Consider the following 18,155-nt stretch of genomic DNA (forward strand, 5'->3'; position numbering starts at 1 on the left):
GGTGGCCAGGGTCCTCTCCTGGGTGGGGGGGCCTCCCTGGACTGGGAGCCTGTACTCACCCCAAAGGGCTGGGGAGGCTGTGTCCAACTCTCATTCCCACTCTCCTCTCTGCGGGGATGTAGGACACGGCCCTTACTCTGCGCTTCATTGAGAGCATCTCCGCAGTCAGCCTGGCCGTCCAGAGGAGCGGGGAATCCCAACCCCACCAGCTTCCCCACAAACAGGTGCTGCTCAGCCAGTTGCTGGTGAGTGCGGGGATCCCCAGTCCTGGGGGAGCAGCCTCATGGCCTCGGGGTTGCCCTGAGCTGGGGTCTCATTGCCCTGGCTCCAGCAGGCTAGGGCTCTGGGATAGAACTGGATAACTGTGTCCTTGAGAGTAGCTGGGGAGTGGGCTGCTCTCTGGAGGTCATCCCAACGCTGTCCAAACCTGTCCTGAGGCTGCTGGCAAGACGCAGAGGCTGGCTTGGGGTCAGGGGATGCAGTCCCATGGGCACTGGGAAGTTCCATCAGCCCTCCCCCCCCCCTCAATTCTGGGCATTATGTCAGTCCCCCTGGGGGGGGGGGGGAGAGTCCCACTGTCGCCCCCAGGGATACCATGGCCTCCCCCCATGTTCTTGGTCTCTCTGTGTGTACTTCAGGAGATCATTAAGGCTGAGCCAAGGAGCTCCCTGCTCTCCACAGTTCGTCAGGAGGCAATGGTGGCCATTGGGCACCTGAGGTGGGTATTGCTCTGCCCCTAGCCCCCTCTACACCAGCTGGCACTTTGGTCATCCTTACTCATGGTGACTAGCATGGGCAAGCCCTGACATGGGCTGTTCCGGGCAGTGTATGAAGCAGGAGAGTGACCCCCATGGTGCCACTAGTGTGGGGAGAGCTGCCCAGCCTTCCTAGAGCCAGGGGCTCAGTTCCCAGGGTGGCCTGGGCCCCAGAGCTGAAAAAATCCCGTCGAGATCACTGGCACTCAGATCACTGCAGATTGCTCCTGATCTCCGCAGGAGAGCCCTGTTTGGGCACAGAGCCCCTGCCTGCTGGCAGATCAACTGCTGCACACCCAAGAGAGCAAGGGGAGAACCCTGGGGAGAGGGGGGCAGGGATGGGGGCACTGGGGGAGCCCCAGGGGAAGGGAGGCAGGGAAGGAAGCAGGGGGAAGGGGTGTTGGCCTGGAGAGGTCTGTGGGTCTCTGCCCTGCCTCTAACACCTCCCGCCATGCTCTCTCCTGCCAGTAAAGTGAAGCAGCCACTGAGCCGTGAAAAGAATCCGGAGTTGATGGAGCAGTGCCTTGATAGTGTCTTCTCCCTGCCTCCCCAGGAGTTCACTGCGGATGTGGGGCCCATCCAGGTATGTGAAAGCCTGTCCTCCCTGCCCCTGACCGGGCACCCCCGCAGGGTCATGGTGCCTAGGCATCACTCCCCCGAGGGCTGGGCCTAGGTACGAGCCCCCTCTGCCCCTTGCCAGCCCCACCAGGGCCTCACTCCTCCCTCTGGTTTGTAGACTCTTTATGCCAGCACCATGGCCACCCTGGAGGGGCTAATGGAGATGTTGCTGGAGGAGGATGAGACGCCAGAGCGACTCCAGGGAACCTTCCGGGTGAGTGGGGGCTGGGCAGGGAGGTCTTCTGTCCAGACTCCTTGATGGCTCCTGTCACCTCAGGGTCCCCTGCCTGGAGTCTGGGAGAGTCAGGCTCAGCCTTTGCCCAACATGGGGCTCATTTCAGACAGGAGCTAGAGGGGGGAAGGACCCCACAGAAAAACCTCCTTGTCTGGGCAGAAACACTCCCTGGAGCACTGCACCCCAGAGGGAAGGGTGGTTGGACTGCCCCCACTTTCCTGGTCTCCATTGCTTTGAAGACCTGCACCGCCGGGGGGAGAGGAGCCACAGGCTGTCTGCACAGCCCCTCCCCCTTCAAGGGGCTGGGAGCCAAGCACTGCTCCGGGCATGGCCCAGGAGGTGCCATGCGGAGGCCTCTCCAGGTGCCATTCCCCACCCTTGCTGGGCCCCTCCTCCCCCAGGTGCAATTGGTGGGGGGTTTGCTCATTGCCCTGCTCTGCCCACAGCTCCTGCAGAGATGGCTGGTGTCAGAGCAGGTGTGGGAGCGTGCACGTGCCATGCGGGTCAGCACCCACCTGCTGAGGGCGTATCTCCAGATGGTTACCATCACCGTGAGTACCACCCCACCCGCCTGGCCCAGCGCCTGCCTGCAGCCAGCTCAGGCACTCTGCCTCTGCCCCAGGATATCCCCATGGGTCCCATATGGGGAAGGGCAGAGCAGGATCCCTGGGCCCCAGCAGCCCCTGCACAGCAGCGAGTGGCCTGGGGGCAGCCCCTCGGTACTTTCCTGGCTGTGGGCACACTCAGCCCCTGCGCGGAAAGGGCCTGCTCTCAGGAGCAGTCAGGCTGGTCCCTGGGAGCAGGCAACTGTTGGCAGAGTGAGGTCACTGTCTGGTATGGACCAGATCTGGGCCGAGGCGAGGCGAGGGGCTGGTTGCACCCAGGTGAAGCCCATTTGTTGTTCTCTTTCTTTTCCCAACCAGACACAGATACCTCCTGGCCAGTTCAGCACCCTGGCTGGGACGCTGGGCCCCTACACCTGTGACTCACTGGGCAGCATCCGCCAGGGTGCAGGGGATGCCATCAGGTGCCTGCTAGACATACAAGGTGCGGAGGCCTCAGGGGCAGCGGGTGCCTTGGGGCAAATAGAGGGCATGGCCCGGGGGTGGCATGGGGCATCGCCCAGAGGTGCCCTGGGGCAAATAGAGGGCATGGCCCAGGGGTGTCCCGGGGTGAATAGAGGGCCCATTCAGGGTATGGCATTGCAGATGCCTTGGGGTGAATAGAGGGCCAGACACAAGCATGTGCCAGGCTCAATGCCATGAGGGGCTGGGCCCCCAGCCTCAGCAGCTCCGGGTGCACTAATAATGGCACCCAAGGGGCAGTGGCTTGGGCCCACAGGCCAGGCTAAGCATCTTCCCCTGGTTGATTCCTGCAGTTATCAAGCAGCCTTGGACCCTGAGGGGCCAAGATAAGGAGTGGGCGCTGCGGTGCATGTGTCAGGAGCTGCAGAGTGCAGATCCCGGCAAGGTGTGGGATGCATCTATCAAACTGGCCAAAGTAAGGACTCCAAGAGCTGAGTCAGGCAGCTATTGGGCTGGGCCACCTGGGGAGGGGGCTACTGGGCTGAGCTGCTTGTAGGAGGCCGGGCTGCTGGGGCAATGAGCTGGCAACTGGGAGGCTCCTTGTCAGTAACCAGGAGGGGATTCACAGGGGCATGCTGGGTGACAGTGTGGATCTCTCATGGGCAAAAGCAAGGGGCAGAACCAGGAACTCCACTATCTGGATGCGGGATGCCCCAGCACTGAGCAGACTTCCCACGCCCCTCCCTGGCTCTGGCTGGATCTCTGGGGCAGGGATTCTCCCCAGAGGGGCCAGCAGCCTGAAGGGGAGAGCAGCCAGGGACAGCCCTACTCCCTGCTCATGGCCAAACTCTCCCTGGGGCCCTGCCTGGCTGAGGAGTGAGCAGCAACCCCAGGCCATGGCTGTGCCCCTCTCTTTGCAGATCGTCAGCAGGGCCCTGCCCAAGGCGGAGATCCTGCCCTTCACCCAGACCCTGCTGGAGAGCCTGGGGGCCGTGAGCCAGGCCTGTGACCAGGCCAGTGTCCTGTGGTTTCACACGCTCCTGACAGACCGCGCCAGTGACCTGAAGGACACAGTAAAGCTGGGCTGGCCGTGGGTGTTCGGGGCTGGGTTTGTGGCAGCGGGACTCTCTGAGACTGTCTGTCAGGGGCTCTGATCAAGAGCTGCAGGGAGGCAGCAGCCCCTTCCCCCAGGCACGGGGAGGGGAGGGGACAGGGGCTGGGTGAGCAGAGGATGATATGTGATGGGGAGGAGCTGGCTGGGGGGCCAAGTGAGTGGCAGAAGATATGTGGTAGGGAGGCTTCTCCGCTGCTGGCGTTCCCGAGGAGTGGGCCAGGGTAACCTCTCTGTCACGGCCAGGTCCAGGCCATCCTGAGCATCACCAGCACCTACCTGCGCTGCACGGAGGACCCTGAGCCGAGAGGGCTCCTGGCCCAGACAGTCTCACTGCTGGCTCAGCACCACCAGGAGACTGTGGTCACCTACCTCCTACAGCGCCCCCTGCCAATGGATAGGTGAGTGCAGCACCTGGCACAGCACAGGTCTCCTAGCGGTGGGGTGAGCCACATGCCACATGTACCAGGGAGCAACCCAGGAGGTGCCCTTTGCCCCACATCCCTGGTCCAAGGGCTGATGTGATTCCACAGCTTGGGCAAGGTTCCTCAGCTCTTTCCTAGCGAGGGTTACCCCTCGCCCACCCCCACCCCTCCGATCTCTGGGGCAACAGCAGGGGGAACAGGTGCAGGCTGGCCCTAAACACAAGCCAGGGGTACGCCCACATCTAGCCCAACACTTTTGGGGTCCTGCTGAGTCAGCCTCACTTCCTGCTCCACATGCGCTTCAAGGTCACGGGTCCAAGTTTAGACCCCCAAACTCCTCCAGCCACTGGGGGCGCAGGGCTGGGAGAGGTCTGACCCGCTCTGGCCTGGGACTCCGGAGAAGCTGAGTCCCCTAAGCTGGGCCCTGACTGCCAAAGGAGCATGAGAGGGGCAATAAAGCCAGAGACTGGTCTCTCTGACCTCCTCTTTGAGCTGCCCACAGCCTTTCACCCCAGGGCATTAGAGTGGGCCCTGCCCACACAAAGGTCCCCAGCCGCAGCGAGGTGGTGTCTGGGCCTGGAGCGGGGGCTCCCACTGACAGATGTCTCTGGGTCTGCTATGCTCTAGGGACAGCAAGGAGCTCTGGGCAGCTCTGGCTGCTGAGGATTTCTTCCAGGATATCCTAAAGGATTTGCTAGACCGGATCCCCAGGGGGCCAGCAGCAGAGCAAGGGGCTGAGACCCAGGAGGTAGCAGTTGCCAGTCCCCTCTCGGTGAGTGCAGGGGGGCTGTGGGTATGGCAATTACAGGGAGGGGACAGCCAGCCCCCATCCTCCACCAGCACTGGGCTGTGGACAACTACCTGAAGGGGGGTTCCAAAGAGGATGGATCCTGGTCTCAGTGGTAGCTGATGACAGAACAAGGAGCAATGGTCTCAAGCTGCAGTGGGGGAGGTCTAGGTTGGATATTAGGAAACACTATTTCACCTGGAGGGTGGTGAAGCACTGGAATGGGTTCCCTAGGGAGGTGGTGGAATCTCCATCCCTTAGAGGTTTTTAAATCCCGGTTTGACAAATCCCTGACTGGAAGGATTTAGTTGGGGTTGGTCCTGCTTTGAGCCCCCTGGCCTCCTGAGGTCTCTTCCAACCCTAATCTTCTATGACCCAGTCCATGGGCTGCTGGATCCCGTTGCTGGCTGGGCAGGGAGTTGCTAGGTCCTTCCAGGGCAGATTTCATGGAAGGAAGAAGGCCCTGGATTGGCATAAGGCACAGACGCCTCTGGGGCAGGCTCTGCCCCCTCCTCTCTCCACAGACCCTTCTGGGGCAGAGAAGGGCCCATGGGCCATGTCAGCCAGGGGAGTGGAGCTGGGGGAGGGTAGCTCCTGTTAACGCTGTGTGGGCCCGTCCCACAGGTGGTCTGTGCCATCGGCGAGGTGGTGATGGGGGCAGCGGTCGGGAATGCGCTGGGCTCGCTGCTCCCTGAGCTCTGCTGTGCCCTCCTGTACCAGCTCAGCCGCACCCTGGACAGCGACACGCCATTGCCCTCTAGGGCTGGGAGACCCCTGGCCGGCCCAAAGGGAGCTGCACCCCCACCCTCCACCCCCCGCAGGTAATGTCTGGGGCAAGGGCACCCCACTCCCACCCCTGCAGGTAGCATCTGGGGCAAGGGCACCCCATCCCCACTCCTCACAGGTTAAGCCTGGGGCAAGGGCACTCCACCCTCTGTCCCCCACAGGTAGCGTTTGGGGCGAGGCATCCCTATCGACCCCAGCCCCCCACCCCTAACCAGCAATTAGGGTGACCCTATGTCCCAATTTTATAGGGACAGTCCTGATTTTGGGGGCTTTTTTCTATATAGGCACCTATTCCCCCCACTCCCTGTCCCGATTTTTTACACTTGGTATCTGGTCACCCTACCAGCAATGCCCAAGGACAAGGCCGCCCCCACCCGTCATAGGTGTTGTCTGAGAACAAGGACACCCCTTCCCATTCTGCACCAGCATCCCCTCAGAGGAAACACCCAGGGGCAAGAACACCCCCCAGGTCCCCATCTGTCCCATCCTGCAGTCAGTGCCCGGGAAGGATCTGGTGCCGCTAGCCCCATGGTCTGCCACTGACAGGATCCCTCTGGCCTCTGCCCTCCCCCATCTCTGCTCTGCTCCCCCGCTTCAGCTGTGCCCCTTAGCCTGGGCAGTGGGGCTGAGCCCTGGGATTCAGCCAGCTGGGTTCTGATTTCAGTCCTGCCTCATTCTCTAGGCATTTCTGGCCAAGTCCCAGGCCCTCTCTGGGCCTCATTTTCCCCCTCTGTCCATGGGGGTTAGTGACACATGGGGGGCACAGGGCTGAGGATAGCCAGGCATTAGCTGGATCCTGCATCCCTGTTCACCAGAGCAGCCCTGCTGTCTCCCCAGCCTGATGGTGGTGGCGCTCAGAGCCGTGCTCGCCAAGGGCCTGAAGGACGTGTCCAGGACCCTGGACAAGGAGCAAGGCTGGCACCTTCTGGAGGATCCCCGCAGCTTCCCCGAAGGTGTCTCCCTGCTGGCGAGGTGAGGAGTGGGCCTCCAGCCCTTCTGCTGTCTCTCTGCAGAGTCCCCAGTGGTGTGCTAGACCCTGGGCCTCCACTTTCTGCAAGGCAGACTGCTCCAAGACTGGGCCCTCCCCATGCCGCTGAGTTCAGGCCCCTGTGAAGTGAGGCAGCGATGCAGGGCAGTGACTAGTGGCCAGGGATACAGGAATTCATGGCAAAGCAGAGCTCCTCTGGGGGTCTGTGCTGGACAGCACCTCTCTCTCGGGGGCCAAGACTCCTGGACTCATCTGTCCCTGCCTGGCTAGAGCTCCCAAACCCCGGTCTGCCGCGTGGCAGCCCCTCATCTCCCAGCCCCGTCCCACTGTGATCACTACTCCCTTTGGCTGCCAGGCCTTCTGGTGGGTCTTCCACTGCATCTCCCAGGCAGCATCTCTCTGAGAGCTCATTCCTACGCTGCAGTCTATGGGCCATTTACCCAACTCTTGCTGCTCCCCGGTCCAGAGGGGAAGGGAACCCCTTCACACCAGTGGGTAGCAATCCAGAGAGAGGGGAAACGGAGTCACACATCCTTTGCAGAAAAATATTCCAAACCTTTCTGCCTCCTCCACAGTGACTCTGGGGCCCTTGGGCGGAGGAGCTGGTTTGGGCCCACTCACCCCACGGGGTGCTCAGAGCCCCTGCAGTCGGCTCTTGCTTAGCTCTGCCAGCCCAGACACTGCCCAGACTCACCCCCACTGCTCTGTACACAGGGCTCTGGTGCAGGTGGGCGAGGCACCACTGGAGAGGATCCTGCAGCTCCTGCTCCCGTCCCTGAGCTCCCCATGTGAGGACTGGAGAGTCACTGGCACAGCCTTCTATGCTGAGGTGAGACGGGCCCCAGATGGGCTCTCCCCAGGGTGCTGCCTGGGCGGGTGATGGGGTGGGCACGGGGTGGGAAGGCAGCTGGGCAGGCAATGGGATAGGCCCAGGGGTTGTGTTCTCCCTCCATTTTACATAGAACCCCCTGAGAGCCATCACCCCCTGGCACTTCTGCTGTGCCCCTCGTTCTCCAACAGTGGCACATTGAGGGCGCGTTCTGCCCCTTCTTTCAGGGGAGCAGGGCCCCACTGCCCTGCACATGGGGGGCAGGATTTTGGGAGGCTGGGCAGAGGCTGAGCAACCCCGCTCTAGGCCCCGCTCCCTTGCACCCTAGGGTCCCTTGCTGCACCCCTGCTTCGTTCCAGCTGGGAGTAGCCCCCGTCCATTGTGCTGGGAATCGGAACCAACACCAGGGCAGGCCCTGCTCTCCCTTCTCTGGCTGCACCCTGCTTGACACCCCGTTGGGGAGAGCAGAGTCCAGCCCAAAGGAGTTCGCCCTCCAGCCCAGGCTGCCTGGCTCGCCCTCCTCCTCGCTGGGTGGATGAGCAGCCAGACAGCACCCTGAAGTCACAGGCTGGCACTGGCCGTGGACCCAAATGGCTGCCCTGAACCAAAGCCCCACGGACTGTGGGAAAGGAGGATCCCAGCTGTAGGACTGGCCCATTCAGTGCACTCCGCCCCTCCCATCATGCCAGGCCAGGCCTTGGCAGACCCCGGGCAGCAGCAGAGGCAGGTTATCCTGGGAGCCAGAGAGAGCTACAGGGTCTGGCCTGGAGAAACTCCCTGGAGAGCCAGCCCAGCCACGCCCATCTCCTCTCCAGCTAGGCTGGGACAGGGGAGTGAGACTGGAGGGCTGGGTCCTGTGCCCACTCTGCCACTGGCCCCTCAGTGAGTCACTTCCCCGCTCGCTGCCTCAGTTTTCCCAGCTGCTAAGAGGACAGTGAGACACACACACCCCCTGTGTGCAATGCGCTGAGCCCGGGGGAGAGTCACCCCACCCCATGAGAGCGCCGAGAGGCACTGTGGTGCCTGTCAGAGCTGAACCCCCCAGCCCAGAGCCGGAGGGAGCTGGGGCTGTGCTCTGCTGCCAAACTGCCCGATGAGTGACTCCGCGTCCCTGGCCATGATCGTGGTCTCTTGTCCCTCAGCTAATGAGTCACCCCGTGCTGCGGCAGAGGAAGCTGCTAAAACCTGTCTTGAAGCACCTGGTGGCAGGGGCCAGCGATGAGAGTGACACTATCCGTTGGCTGGCAGCCCGTGGGCTGGGGAACATGCCCCAGGGGGCGCCGCAGAAGGTGGGCAGAGGGCAGTGTGGCCAGAGGTGGGGCAAGGGGAGCAGCGCGGTCGGCGGGAGGGAGTGAGTCCAGGGGCTGCATTTTTTATTTCCAGCAACCCCCCTTGCCCTGGGCTCTAACAGTAGAGGCAGTCAGGTCTGGGGGATGTTCCCAATATGGCTGGTGCCACCCCTCCTGCATCTGGGGCAGAGACTGAAGCAGGAGGATCCCCAGCCGGCCCCTCCCCATCATATACCACCCGTAACTCACCGGGACCCCCAACCGGCCCCTCCCGACTGCACATTCCTCCCGCACTCCCCCGGCCCCCCAGCTGGCCCCTCCCCACTGCATATCCCTCTGTCACAGAGTCACCAGGCGATGCTCTGGAACTACTCCCTACGAAGCCAGTCAGGAATCTGGGGAAGCCGCCTCTCCAGGGCAAAAAAGCTCACACAGCTTCCACCTTCCTGGCTCTGACCTCGGAGCATTCAGCATCCTCTGCCCCTCCGTGCGCTTCCCACCGCAAGTCCGCCCAGGCGGGGTCCTGGGGAAGCCAGAGGGCCCTGCACCCCAATTCCATAGTCAGACATGACTCTCAGCCAGCCAGTAAAACAGAAGGTTTATTAGACGACAGGAACATGGTCTAAAACAGAGCTGGTAGGTACAGAGACCAGGACCCCTCAGTCAGGTCCATCTTGGGGGGCAGGGAGGCCAGAGCCCCATCTGGCCCTCTCTCCATTTCCCCAGCCAGCTCCAAACTGAAATTCTCCAGCCCCTTCTCTCGCCTTTGTCTCTTTCCCGGGCCAGGAGGCCACCTGATCTCTTTGTTCTCCAACACCTTTAGTTGGTAACTTTGCAGAGGAGGGGCCCAGGCCATCAGTTGCCAGGAGACAGGGTGTCAGCCATTCTCTGCCTAGACAGCCTCACGCTGCCTTCTAAGGCTCTGCAACAATCACACAGCTTATCCCACCACCTAGATACTTAAGAAATGCCTAGGGGAAACTGAGGCACCCACACAGTATTCAGAGAAAAAGAAAAGGAGTACTTGTGGCACCTTAGAGACTAACCAATTTATTTGAGCATGAGCTTTCGTGAGCTACAGCTCACTTCATCGGATGCATACCGTGGAAACTGCAGCAGACTTTATATACACACAGAGAATATGAAACAATACCTCCTCCCACCCCACTGTCCTGCTGGTAATAGCTTATCTAAAGTGATCATCAGGTTGGGCCATTTCCAGCACAAATCCAGGTTTTCTCACCCTCCACCCCCCCACACAAATTCACTCTCCTGCTGGTGATAGCCCATCCAAAGTGACAACTCTTTACACAATGTGCATGATAATCAAGTTGGGCCATTTCCTGCACAAATCCAGGTTCTCTCACCCCCTCACCCCCCTCCCAAAAACCACACACACAAATTCACTCTCCTGCTGGTAATAGCTCATCCAAACTGACCACTCTCCAAGTTTAAATCCAAGTTAAACCAGAACATCGGGGGGGAGGGGGGGATAGGAAAAAACAAGGGGAAATAGGCTACCTTGCATAATGACTTAGCCACTCCCAGTCTCTATTTAAGCCTAAATTAATAGTATCCAATTTGCAAATGAATTCCAATTCAGCAGTTTCTCGCTGGAGTCTGGATTTGAAGTTTTTTTGTTTTAAGATAGCGACCTTCATGTCTGTGATTGCGTGACCAGAGAGATTGAAGTGTTCTCCGACTGGTTTATGAATGTTATAATTCTTGACATCTGATTTGTGTCCATTTATTCTTTTACGTAGAGACTGTCCAGTTTGACCAATGTAAATGGCAGAGGGGCATTGCTGGCACTTGATGGCATATATCACATTGGTGGATGTGCAGGTGAACGAGCCTCTGATAGTGTGGCTGATGTTATTAGGCCCTGTGATGGTGTCCCCTGAATAGATATGTGGGCACAATTGGCAACAGGCTTTGTTGCAAGGATAAGTTCCTGGGTTAGTGGTTCTGTTGTGTGGTATGTGGTTGTTGGTGAGTATTTGCTTCAGGTTGCGGGGCTGTCTGTAGGCAAGGACTGGCCTGTCTCCCAAGATTTGTGAGAGTGTTGGGTCATCCTTTAGGATAGGTTGTAGATCCTTAATAATGCGTTGGAGGGGTTTTAGTTGGGGGCTGAAGGTGACCGCTAGTGGCGTTCTGTTATTTTCTTTGTTAGGCCTGTCCTGTAGTAGGTAACTTCTGGGAACTCTTCTGGCTCTATCAATCTGTTTCTTTACTTCCGCAGGTGGGTATTGTAGTTGTAAGAAAGCTTGACAGAGATCTTGTAGGTGTTTGTCTCTGTCTGAGGGGTTGGAGTAAATGCGGTTGTATCGCAGAGCTTGGCTGTAGACGATGGATCGTGTGGTGTGGTCAGGGTGAAAGCTGGAGGCATGCAGGTAGGAATAGCGGTCAGTAGGTTTCCGGTATAGGATGGTGTTTATGTGACCATTGTTTATTAGCACTGTAGTGTCCAGGAAGTGGATCTCTTGTGTGGACTGGACCAGGCTGAGGGTTGGTGGTGGGATGGAAATTGTTGAAATCATGGTGGAATTCCTCAAGGGCTTCTTTTCCATGGGTCCAGATGATGAAGATGTCATCAATATAGCGCAAGTAGAGTAGGGGCTTTAGGGGACGAGAGCTGAGGAAGCGTTGTTCTAAATCAGCCATAAAAATGTTGGCATACTATGGGGCCATGCGGGTACCCATAGCAGTGCCGCTGATCTGAAGGTATACATTGTCCCCAAATGTGAAATAGTTATGGGTAAGGACAAAGTCACAAAGTTCAGCCACCAGGTTAGCCGTGACATTATCGGGGATAGTGTTCCTGACGGCTTGTAGTCCATCTTTGTGTGGAATGTTGGTGTAGAGGGCTTCTACATCCATAGTGGCCAGGATGGTGTTATCAGGAAGATCACCGATGGATTGAAGTTTCCTCAGGAAGTCAGTGGTGTCTCGAAGGTAGCTGGGAGTGCTGGTAGCGTAGGGCCTGAGGAGGGAGTCAACATAGCCAGACAATCCTGCTGTCAGGGTGCCAATGCCTGAGATGATGGGGCGCCCAGGATTTCCAGGTTTATGGATCTTGGGTAGTAGATAGAATCTCCCAGGTCGGGGTTCCAGGGGTGTGTCTGTGCGGATTTGATCTTGTGCTTTTTCAGGAAGTTTCTTGAGCAAATGCTGTAGTTGCTTTTGGTAACTCTCAGTGGGATCAGAGGGTAATGGCTTGTAGAAAGTGGTGTTGGAGAGCTGCTGAACAGCCTCTTGTTCATATTCCGACCTATTCATGATGACAACAGCACCTCCTTTGTCAGCCTTTTTGATTATGATGTCAGAGTTGTTTCTGAGGCTGTGGATGGCATTGCGTTCCGCATGGCTGAGGTTATGGGGCAAGTGATGCTGCTTTTCCACAATTTCAGCCCGTGCACGTCGGCGAAAGCACTCTATGTAGAAGTCCAGTCTTCAGGAGGAGATAAGCTATTACCAGCAGGACAGTGGGGTGGGAGGAGGTATTGTTTCATATTCTCTGTGTGTATATAAAGTCTGCTGCAGTTTCCACGGTATGCATCCGATGAAGTGAGCTGTAGCTCACGAAAGCTCATGCTCAAATAAATTGGTTAGTCTCTAAGGTGCCACAAGTACTCCTTTTCTTTTTGCGAATACAGACTAACACGGCTGTTACTCTGAAACCAAGTATTCAGAGAGAAGTTTAAGAACAGTCCCACTTCGTCACATCGAACAGTTCCACTTCGTCACACTTTGTCTCTCTCCTGGGCCAGGAGTGCACCTGATCTCTTTGTTCTCCAACACCTTCAGTTGGCACCTTTGCAGAGGAGGGGCCCAGGAGAGGCTCAGGCCATCAGTTGCCAGGAGACAGGGTGTCAGCCATTCTTTGTGCAGATCTCTGCACGCACCTGCCCTCTAGGGCTTTGCAGCAATCATACACCCTTATCCCACCACCTAGATCCTTAAGAACTGCATGGGAGAAACTGAGGCACCCATACATTATTCAGAGAAAACATTAAGAACATTTCCACTTCGTCACACCCTCCCACTCACCCAGACCCCCAGCCAGCCCCCTCCCTCACCTGGGCCCCCAGCTGGCCCCTCCCCATCACATTCTGCGCTCCACTCACCTGGATCCTGGGGGGCACTGGGGTATGTCTGATTGTCGGGTTCCATTCAGGTGAAGAAGCACAGGCAGCTCCTGCTGGACACCCTGCGCCGCCCCTTGGCTGAGCCCAGCAGCCCCCAGGTCGTGGGCGAGAGCATGCGGGCCCTGTGCAAGATGCTGGGGCAGCTGAGCGAGCGTGACATGGGCCGCCTCTCCCAGCCCATGGCTGCGCAGGCCCGGGCACACTTCCCACACGTGAGTCACCCCAGTGCACGGACAGAGCTCTCCCCCTGCGCCCCCTAGAGCAGGGGCTCAGGGTGCCGGCTCTCAGGGACACCCCCATTGCCTGGGTTCCCCAGACCAGCTCCAGCTCTCCAGGCATAGGACCTGGGAGCAGGACAGAAAATGGGGTGGATGCTTGCTGCCCCTCCGTTGGGGCATTGCCCACTCTCGGGCATGCCCACTGACTCTGCCCTCTGCTCTCTGCGGCAGGAGGACGGCGCCGTGCGCGCGGCAGCATTTGGCCTGTTTGGGGCCCTGGCCAGCTCGGCCCACCACAAGCACCGGCAGCTCTTCACAGGGGAAGTGAGGAGCAGCTGGGCCGCTCTCATGCTCCATGTGCGGGACCCAAGCCCTGAGGCAGCCACGGTGAGACGCAGGGAGAGCCCCCCCGCCGGTCCTGATCCTGAGATGCGGGCGCAGACCGGGAGAGAGCCCCCCTGCTGGGCCTGATCCTGAGACACAGGCGCAGACAGGGAGAGAGCCCCATCTCAACCTGCTCGCACTGCTTTTGCCAAGGAGGGAGGCTGACAAGTGATGGGTGATCCTGGGCCAAGTGCTGCCCTCAGAGTAACCCCAGTGAGATGGGGGTCATAGGGAGCAGAACTGAGGGTGCATTCAGGGGGTATAACCCACTGGGAGGGGCTGGATCGGGCTTTGGGGGTACCTGGGTGTATCCCATTGGAGGGGTATCACAAATCTGTCCATGGTGGGGCACCCCCTTTAGGCTACATGGGGGTGCAGATGTGGGAATCCAGTTACTTCATGTATGAGGTGCCACTGTGGGGGCTGGGCCTCTCCAGCCCAGGGCAGCTCCTTAACCCTTCCATGCTAGGGCAGTGTTAGTGACCTCTTCACAAGGGGGTTGCACAGGGGTCACTGTGTAGCGGACACCCCTTGTGTACCTGATCTCTGTCCCAGCAGAGTCCCCACCCCCACCTGTCTGCAATAGTCTGGACAGTGGAGAGCTTTGTCCCTGTGCATGGGGCCCCGACTCACCACTTCTCTGCTTCCAGGCCTGCTACGCTGCCTTCCAGGTGTGCGCCCCGTTCATAGGCCTCACGGGGCTCGGGGGAGCCTTTGACAGTAGGCTCCTGACAGGCGCCTCCGGGGAGAGGCACGAACACTTGATGGAACACGTCTGCAAACAGCTGGTGAGAGAGCTGCCGAGGCTGGGCCATTCTCTGTGACTGTGCTTTAGACCCAACAGCAGGGTAGCCCTTCCTCCCTCCTGCTCCTTCCCTTGCTAAGGCCCCAGGAGCAGCTCTGAGAGGCAGGCTGTGAGCACATCCGTGTGTCCAAAGCACCTGTGTCATGGGAGCTCAGGGCTCTACAGCTCTGTTGTTTAGGATTTAGCCTCCCCAGCCCCAGGCAGGGTTTGGTCTGATTCCTCCATCCCCCTCCCCACCCCTCATTTCCAGGATCAGGCTGTGGTGAGCAGGGGGGCTGACCTGTCTCTAGGTCAGGAGGAACTCATGCCGTCTCTGTCGCTGGTCCCTCCTAGGCCCAGAAGGACCCTGTGCTGCTGGACAGTCTCGTCATTGAGACCTGCCTGCACCTCCACAGCCCCTGGGAGGGGATCAGACTGGCAGCAGCCAAGCTGGCAGGTGAGACAGTGCCCAGTGATCAGCACCCAGCAACGGGGAACAGGGTGGAGTGACCCTGCCTTCGCGGCCAGGTTGCAGCTCCGGAGCCAGGCCCACGAGGGCAGTGGTGTGACTCCAGGGAAAGCCAGGAGATAGGCCCAAGACAGAGCCATTAATCTGACCTCTTTTGAATGCGGTGGGAGGGTCCAGTTTGAACCCCTCACTCTGAATCGGCCCCTGTGGCTTGGGCCCAGATTGGCTCCAGCCCAGGAGGTGCCATGTTGTGGTTCTGGTCCAGACAAGGCCAGAATCTCATGAGAACAGCCATTCTTGTGAGATCCTGGCTCAAAACCTGGGGCCCTGGGTTCAAGGTGTCAGGAACCCACCCTGCCTTGCAGCACCCTGGGACAACATGCTTCTCTTGTGTCTCCAGGGATCCTGGCAGAGAACATGGAGGCCCAGCATGTCCAGCAGCTGGATCTGGGAAAGCTGCTGTGCTGTAAGTTCCCCAGACCACCCCACCCCCACCCCAGCTCCTGCCCAAGGAGCCACCCTCCAGGGCCCATCCAGCTGGCACAGAGCAGAAGGGGCAAACATGAGAACTGCTGATGCCGAGGGCCACGTTTTGCTCTTGCTTGCAGCAGAGCAAATGGGGAGCAATGCCCTTGGGGTCACTGGGGTGGCTGTGCATTGACATCAGGGCAGCTGGCAGGTGAGTGTGGCTGGAAGCTCACGGGCTGGATGGTGGGGGCCAAACACCCCCTCCCAGCGGGACGCTGGATCCAGCCTCGGCAGGCACTCCCATTGCTCACACAAACAAGCCCAGGACTGCGGGGAATGCACCTGGTGCTGTCAGTGCCTGGTCCGCATGCTGGGGGCTCTGACCTTGAGGATGCAGCCCATGGTCATTGTAGGGCTTGGCCAGTGTGGTCCTTGCCCCAGGGATCTGTGTTTATGCACAGGTATCTCATCCCAAAGGGGTTTCTCTTCCTCCCCACAGCCCTCCAGGCACTGCATGGTGATCCCAGCACTGCTGTCGAGATTGCTGTGGCAGAAGCCATCAGCACCATCAGCCAGAAGCAGCGGGTAGCCCTGCAGGAGCCAGGTCCCAGCCACACAGGCCCCAGAGTCCGAGGGAGGCTGCTCTTTGTGAGGAAGCTCTTCAGGAGGAAGGGGAAGGGGAGACCCCTGGCAGGGCCCCTAGATGCCGCAGAGTCCGATAGCATCTCCAGCAGCTGATGTTGGAAGGAGATGGATGCTGCTGCCAGTGCAGAGGATTGGGGCCTTTGGAACCGAGTGTTCCCCGCACTCAAGGGACTCTGGATATTGATGTGTGTATATATGTGTATATATTCTGTGCCTTTCCAGCCGTGGTCTGGGCTTTGCTATCTCGTCGGAGTCTGAGTCCAGGACCCCAGTCAGTCCCAGCCCTGAGTCAGCAGGAGCTGGGAGCATGGGCATCTCACAGACTGGGCTGCTAAAGGTGCAGGGGCCATAAATATGGGAACCAATTGAATGCCCATGGGGTGAGATGGCAGCTGGGTGGGGCTATTGGCCAGGTGAGTTGCAGGCCGGCGTGTGCCAGGAAAGGAGGTTGTGATTTAGCCATGGCTTTTTATCTAGAGTGTCCTCCCCTACCTTTCCCTGCTCTCCTGGGTGAAGTCCAGCTCCTGCCATTGACTCTGAAATGCTGCTCCAGGTAGGACAGTGCTGTTGCATGGGGGAGAGCAATGCAATTCTACCGGGCGATTCTCTGCTACTTCCAGGCTCCAGGGTTTGCTTATTTGACCTGATAAAAGCTCCTTTGGGGCTGTTCTTTTAAACCCCAAACCCCTCTAAAGAGACTCTCTCAGCCTCCCTTCCCCCACACCGTCTCCCAGCCTACTCCCACCCTATCAGGCTACCAGACGTTAGCAGAGGCTCAAGAAATGGCCACCAGCACTGCCTTGCTCTGCTGTGATGGAGAGAGAAGCAAGCTTCACGGACCTTAGGGCCTAGGGGACATTTTGACCTGGTAAAGGCTAGTGTTAGGTGCTGTGTGTAACACTGGCTCTCCGTGCACATCTGTCCCTGTGGCTGTCTCAGTGAGAGCAGCAGCCTGCTCCTTCCAGCTAAAGAATCATAGAAGGGTAGGACTGGAAGGGACCTCGAGAGGTCGTCTAGTCCAGTCCCCTGCACTCAAGACAGGACTAAGTATTATCTAGACCATCCCTGACAGGTGTTTGTCCAACATGCTCTTAAACATCTCCGGTGACGAGATTCCACAACCTCCCTAGGCAATTTGTTCCAGTGCTTAACTACCCAGACAGGAAGTTATTCCTAGGAAGTCCAACCTAAACTTCCCTTGCTGCAATTTCAGCCCAATGCTTCGTGTCCTATCCTCAAAATTTAACAAGAACAATTTTTCTCCCTCCTCCTTGTAACAACTTTTATGTATTTGAAAACTGTTATCATGTCCCCTCTCAGTCTTCTCTTCTCCAGACTAAACAAACCCAATTTTTCAATCTTCCCTCATAGATCATATGTTTTCTAGCACTTTAATCATTTGTGTTGGTGTCCTCTGGACTCTCTCCAATTTGTCCACAACTTTCCTGAAATGTGGTGCCCAGAACTGGACACAAGACTCCAGCTGAGGCCATATCAGCGCCGACTAGAGCGGAAGAATGACTTCTCGTGTCTTGCTTACAACACTCCTGCTAACACATCCCAGGAGGATGTTTGATTTTTTTGTGACAGTGTTACACAGCTGACTCATATTTAGCTTGTGATCCACTATGACCCCAGATCCCTTTCCACAGTACTCCTTCCTAGGCAGTCACTTCCGGGGAGACCTTGTATTCTAGGTCCCAGCCTGGGGCGGTCTGTGCATGTTATTCTTCTGCAGAGACATTAAACTTCCGAGAACACATGAGAGTCTGGCCTTGGTTTGCCCCAACAGCAGGGCTTTGCTAATCTTTAGCTTTAAAAACAATAAGCTAAAAAGCCATTGTGTGGTGCCTCTCTAATGGGCTCACGGGACTCTGTGATGGTCTGTACTATTATGACAGGTTTCAGAGTAACAGCCGTGTTAGTCTGTATTCGCAAAAAGAAAAGGAGGACTTGTGGCACCTTAGAGACTAATCAATTTATTTGAGCATGAGCTTTCGTGAGCTATTTCATGCTCAAATAAATTGGTTAGTCTCTAAGGTGCCACAAGTACTCCTTTTCTTTGTACTATTATGGTCACCACTTTTACAAGACTATGGTAAATTTTGTGCAAAGTAAGCCTTGTGAGGTATCATTTGAAAACTCATAATCTGTTGAACATTATTGTCCTGGTAAAATATGTGACGAGGGA

General features: G+C 58.0%; 1 protein-coding gene across 1 annotated transcript; it reads left to right on the forward strand.

Annotated features, from left to right (window-relative positions):
• The first annotated feature begins 163 nt into the window (after nucleotides 1-163).
• On the forward strand, nucleotides 164-17,322 carry LOC142069508 (maestro heat-like repeat-containing protein family member 2A). Its single transcript, XM_075120817.1, has 20 exons — nucleotides 164-245; nucleotides 639-718; nucleotides 1,224-1,338; nucleotides 1,492-1,587; nucleotides 2,055-2,159; nucleotides 2,532-2,655; nucleotides 2,987-3,108; nucleotides 3,554-3,706; nucleotides 3,991-4,145; nucleotides 4,797-4,941; nucleotides 5,581-5,777; nucleotides 6,580-6,714; nucleotides 7,445-7,559; nucleotides 8,702-8,848; nucleotides 13,026-13,208; nucleotides 13,446-13,601; nucleotides 14,249-14,386; nucleotides 14,737-14,839; nucleotides 15,252-15,317; nucleotides 15,819-17,322. The coding sequence occupies exons 2-20, from the start codon at nucleotides 696-698 to the stop codon at nucleotides 16,055-16,057; spliced, it is 2,517 nt and encodes an 838-aa protein (XP_074976918.1). The 5' UTR covers nucleotides 164-245; nucleotides 639-695; the 3' UTR covers nucleotides 16,058-17,322.
• Nucleotides 17,323-18,155: the final 833 nt, after the last annotated feature.

This window comes from Caretta caretta, chromosome 17 (genome assembly GCF_965140235.1).
Source record: "Caretta caretta isolate rCarCar2 chromosome 17, rCarCar1.hap1, whole genome shotgun sequence".
NCBI lineage: Eukaryota > Metazoa > Chordata > Testudines > Cheloniidae > Caretta > Caretta caretta.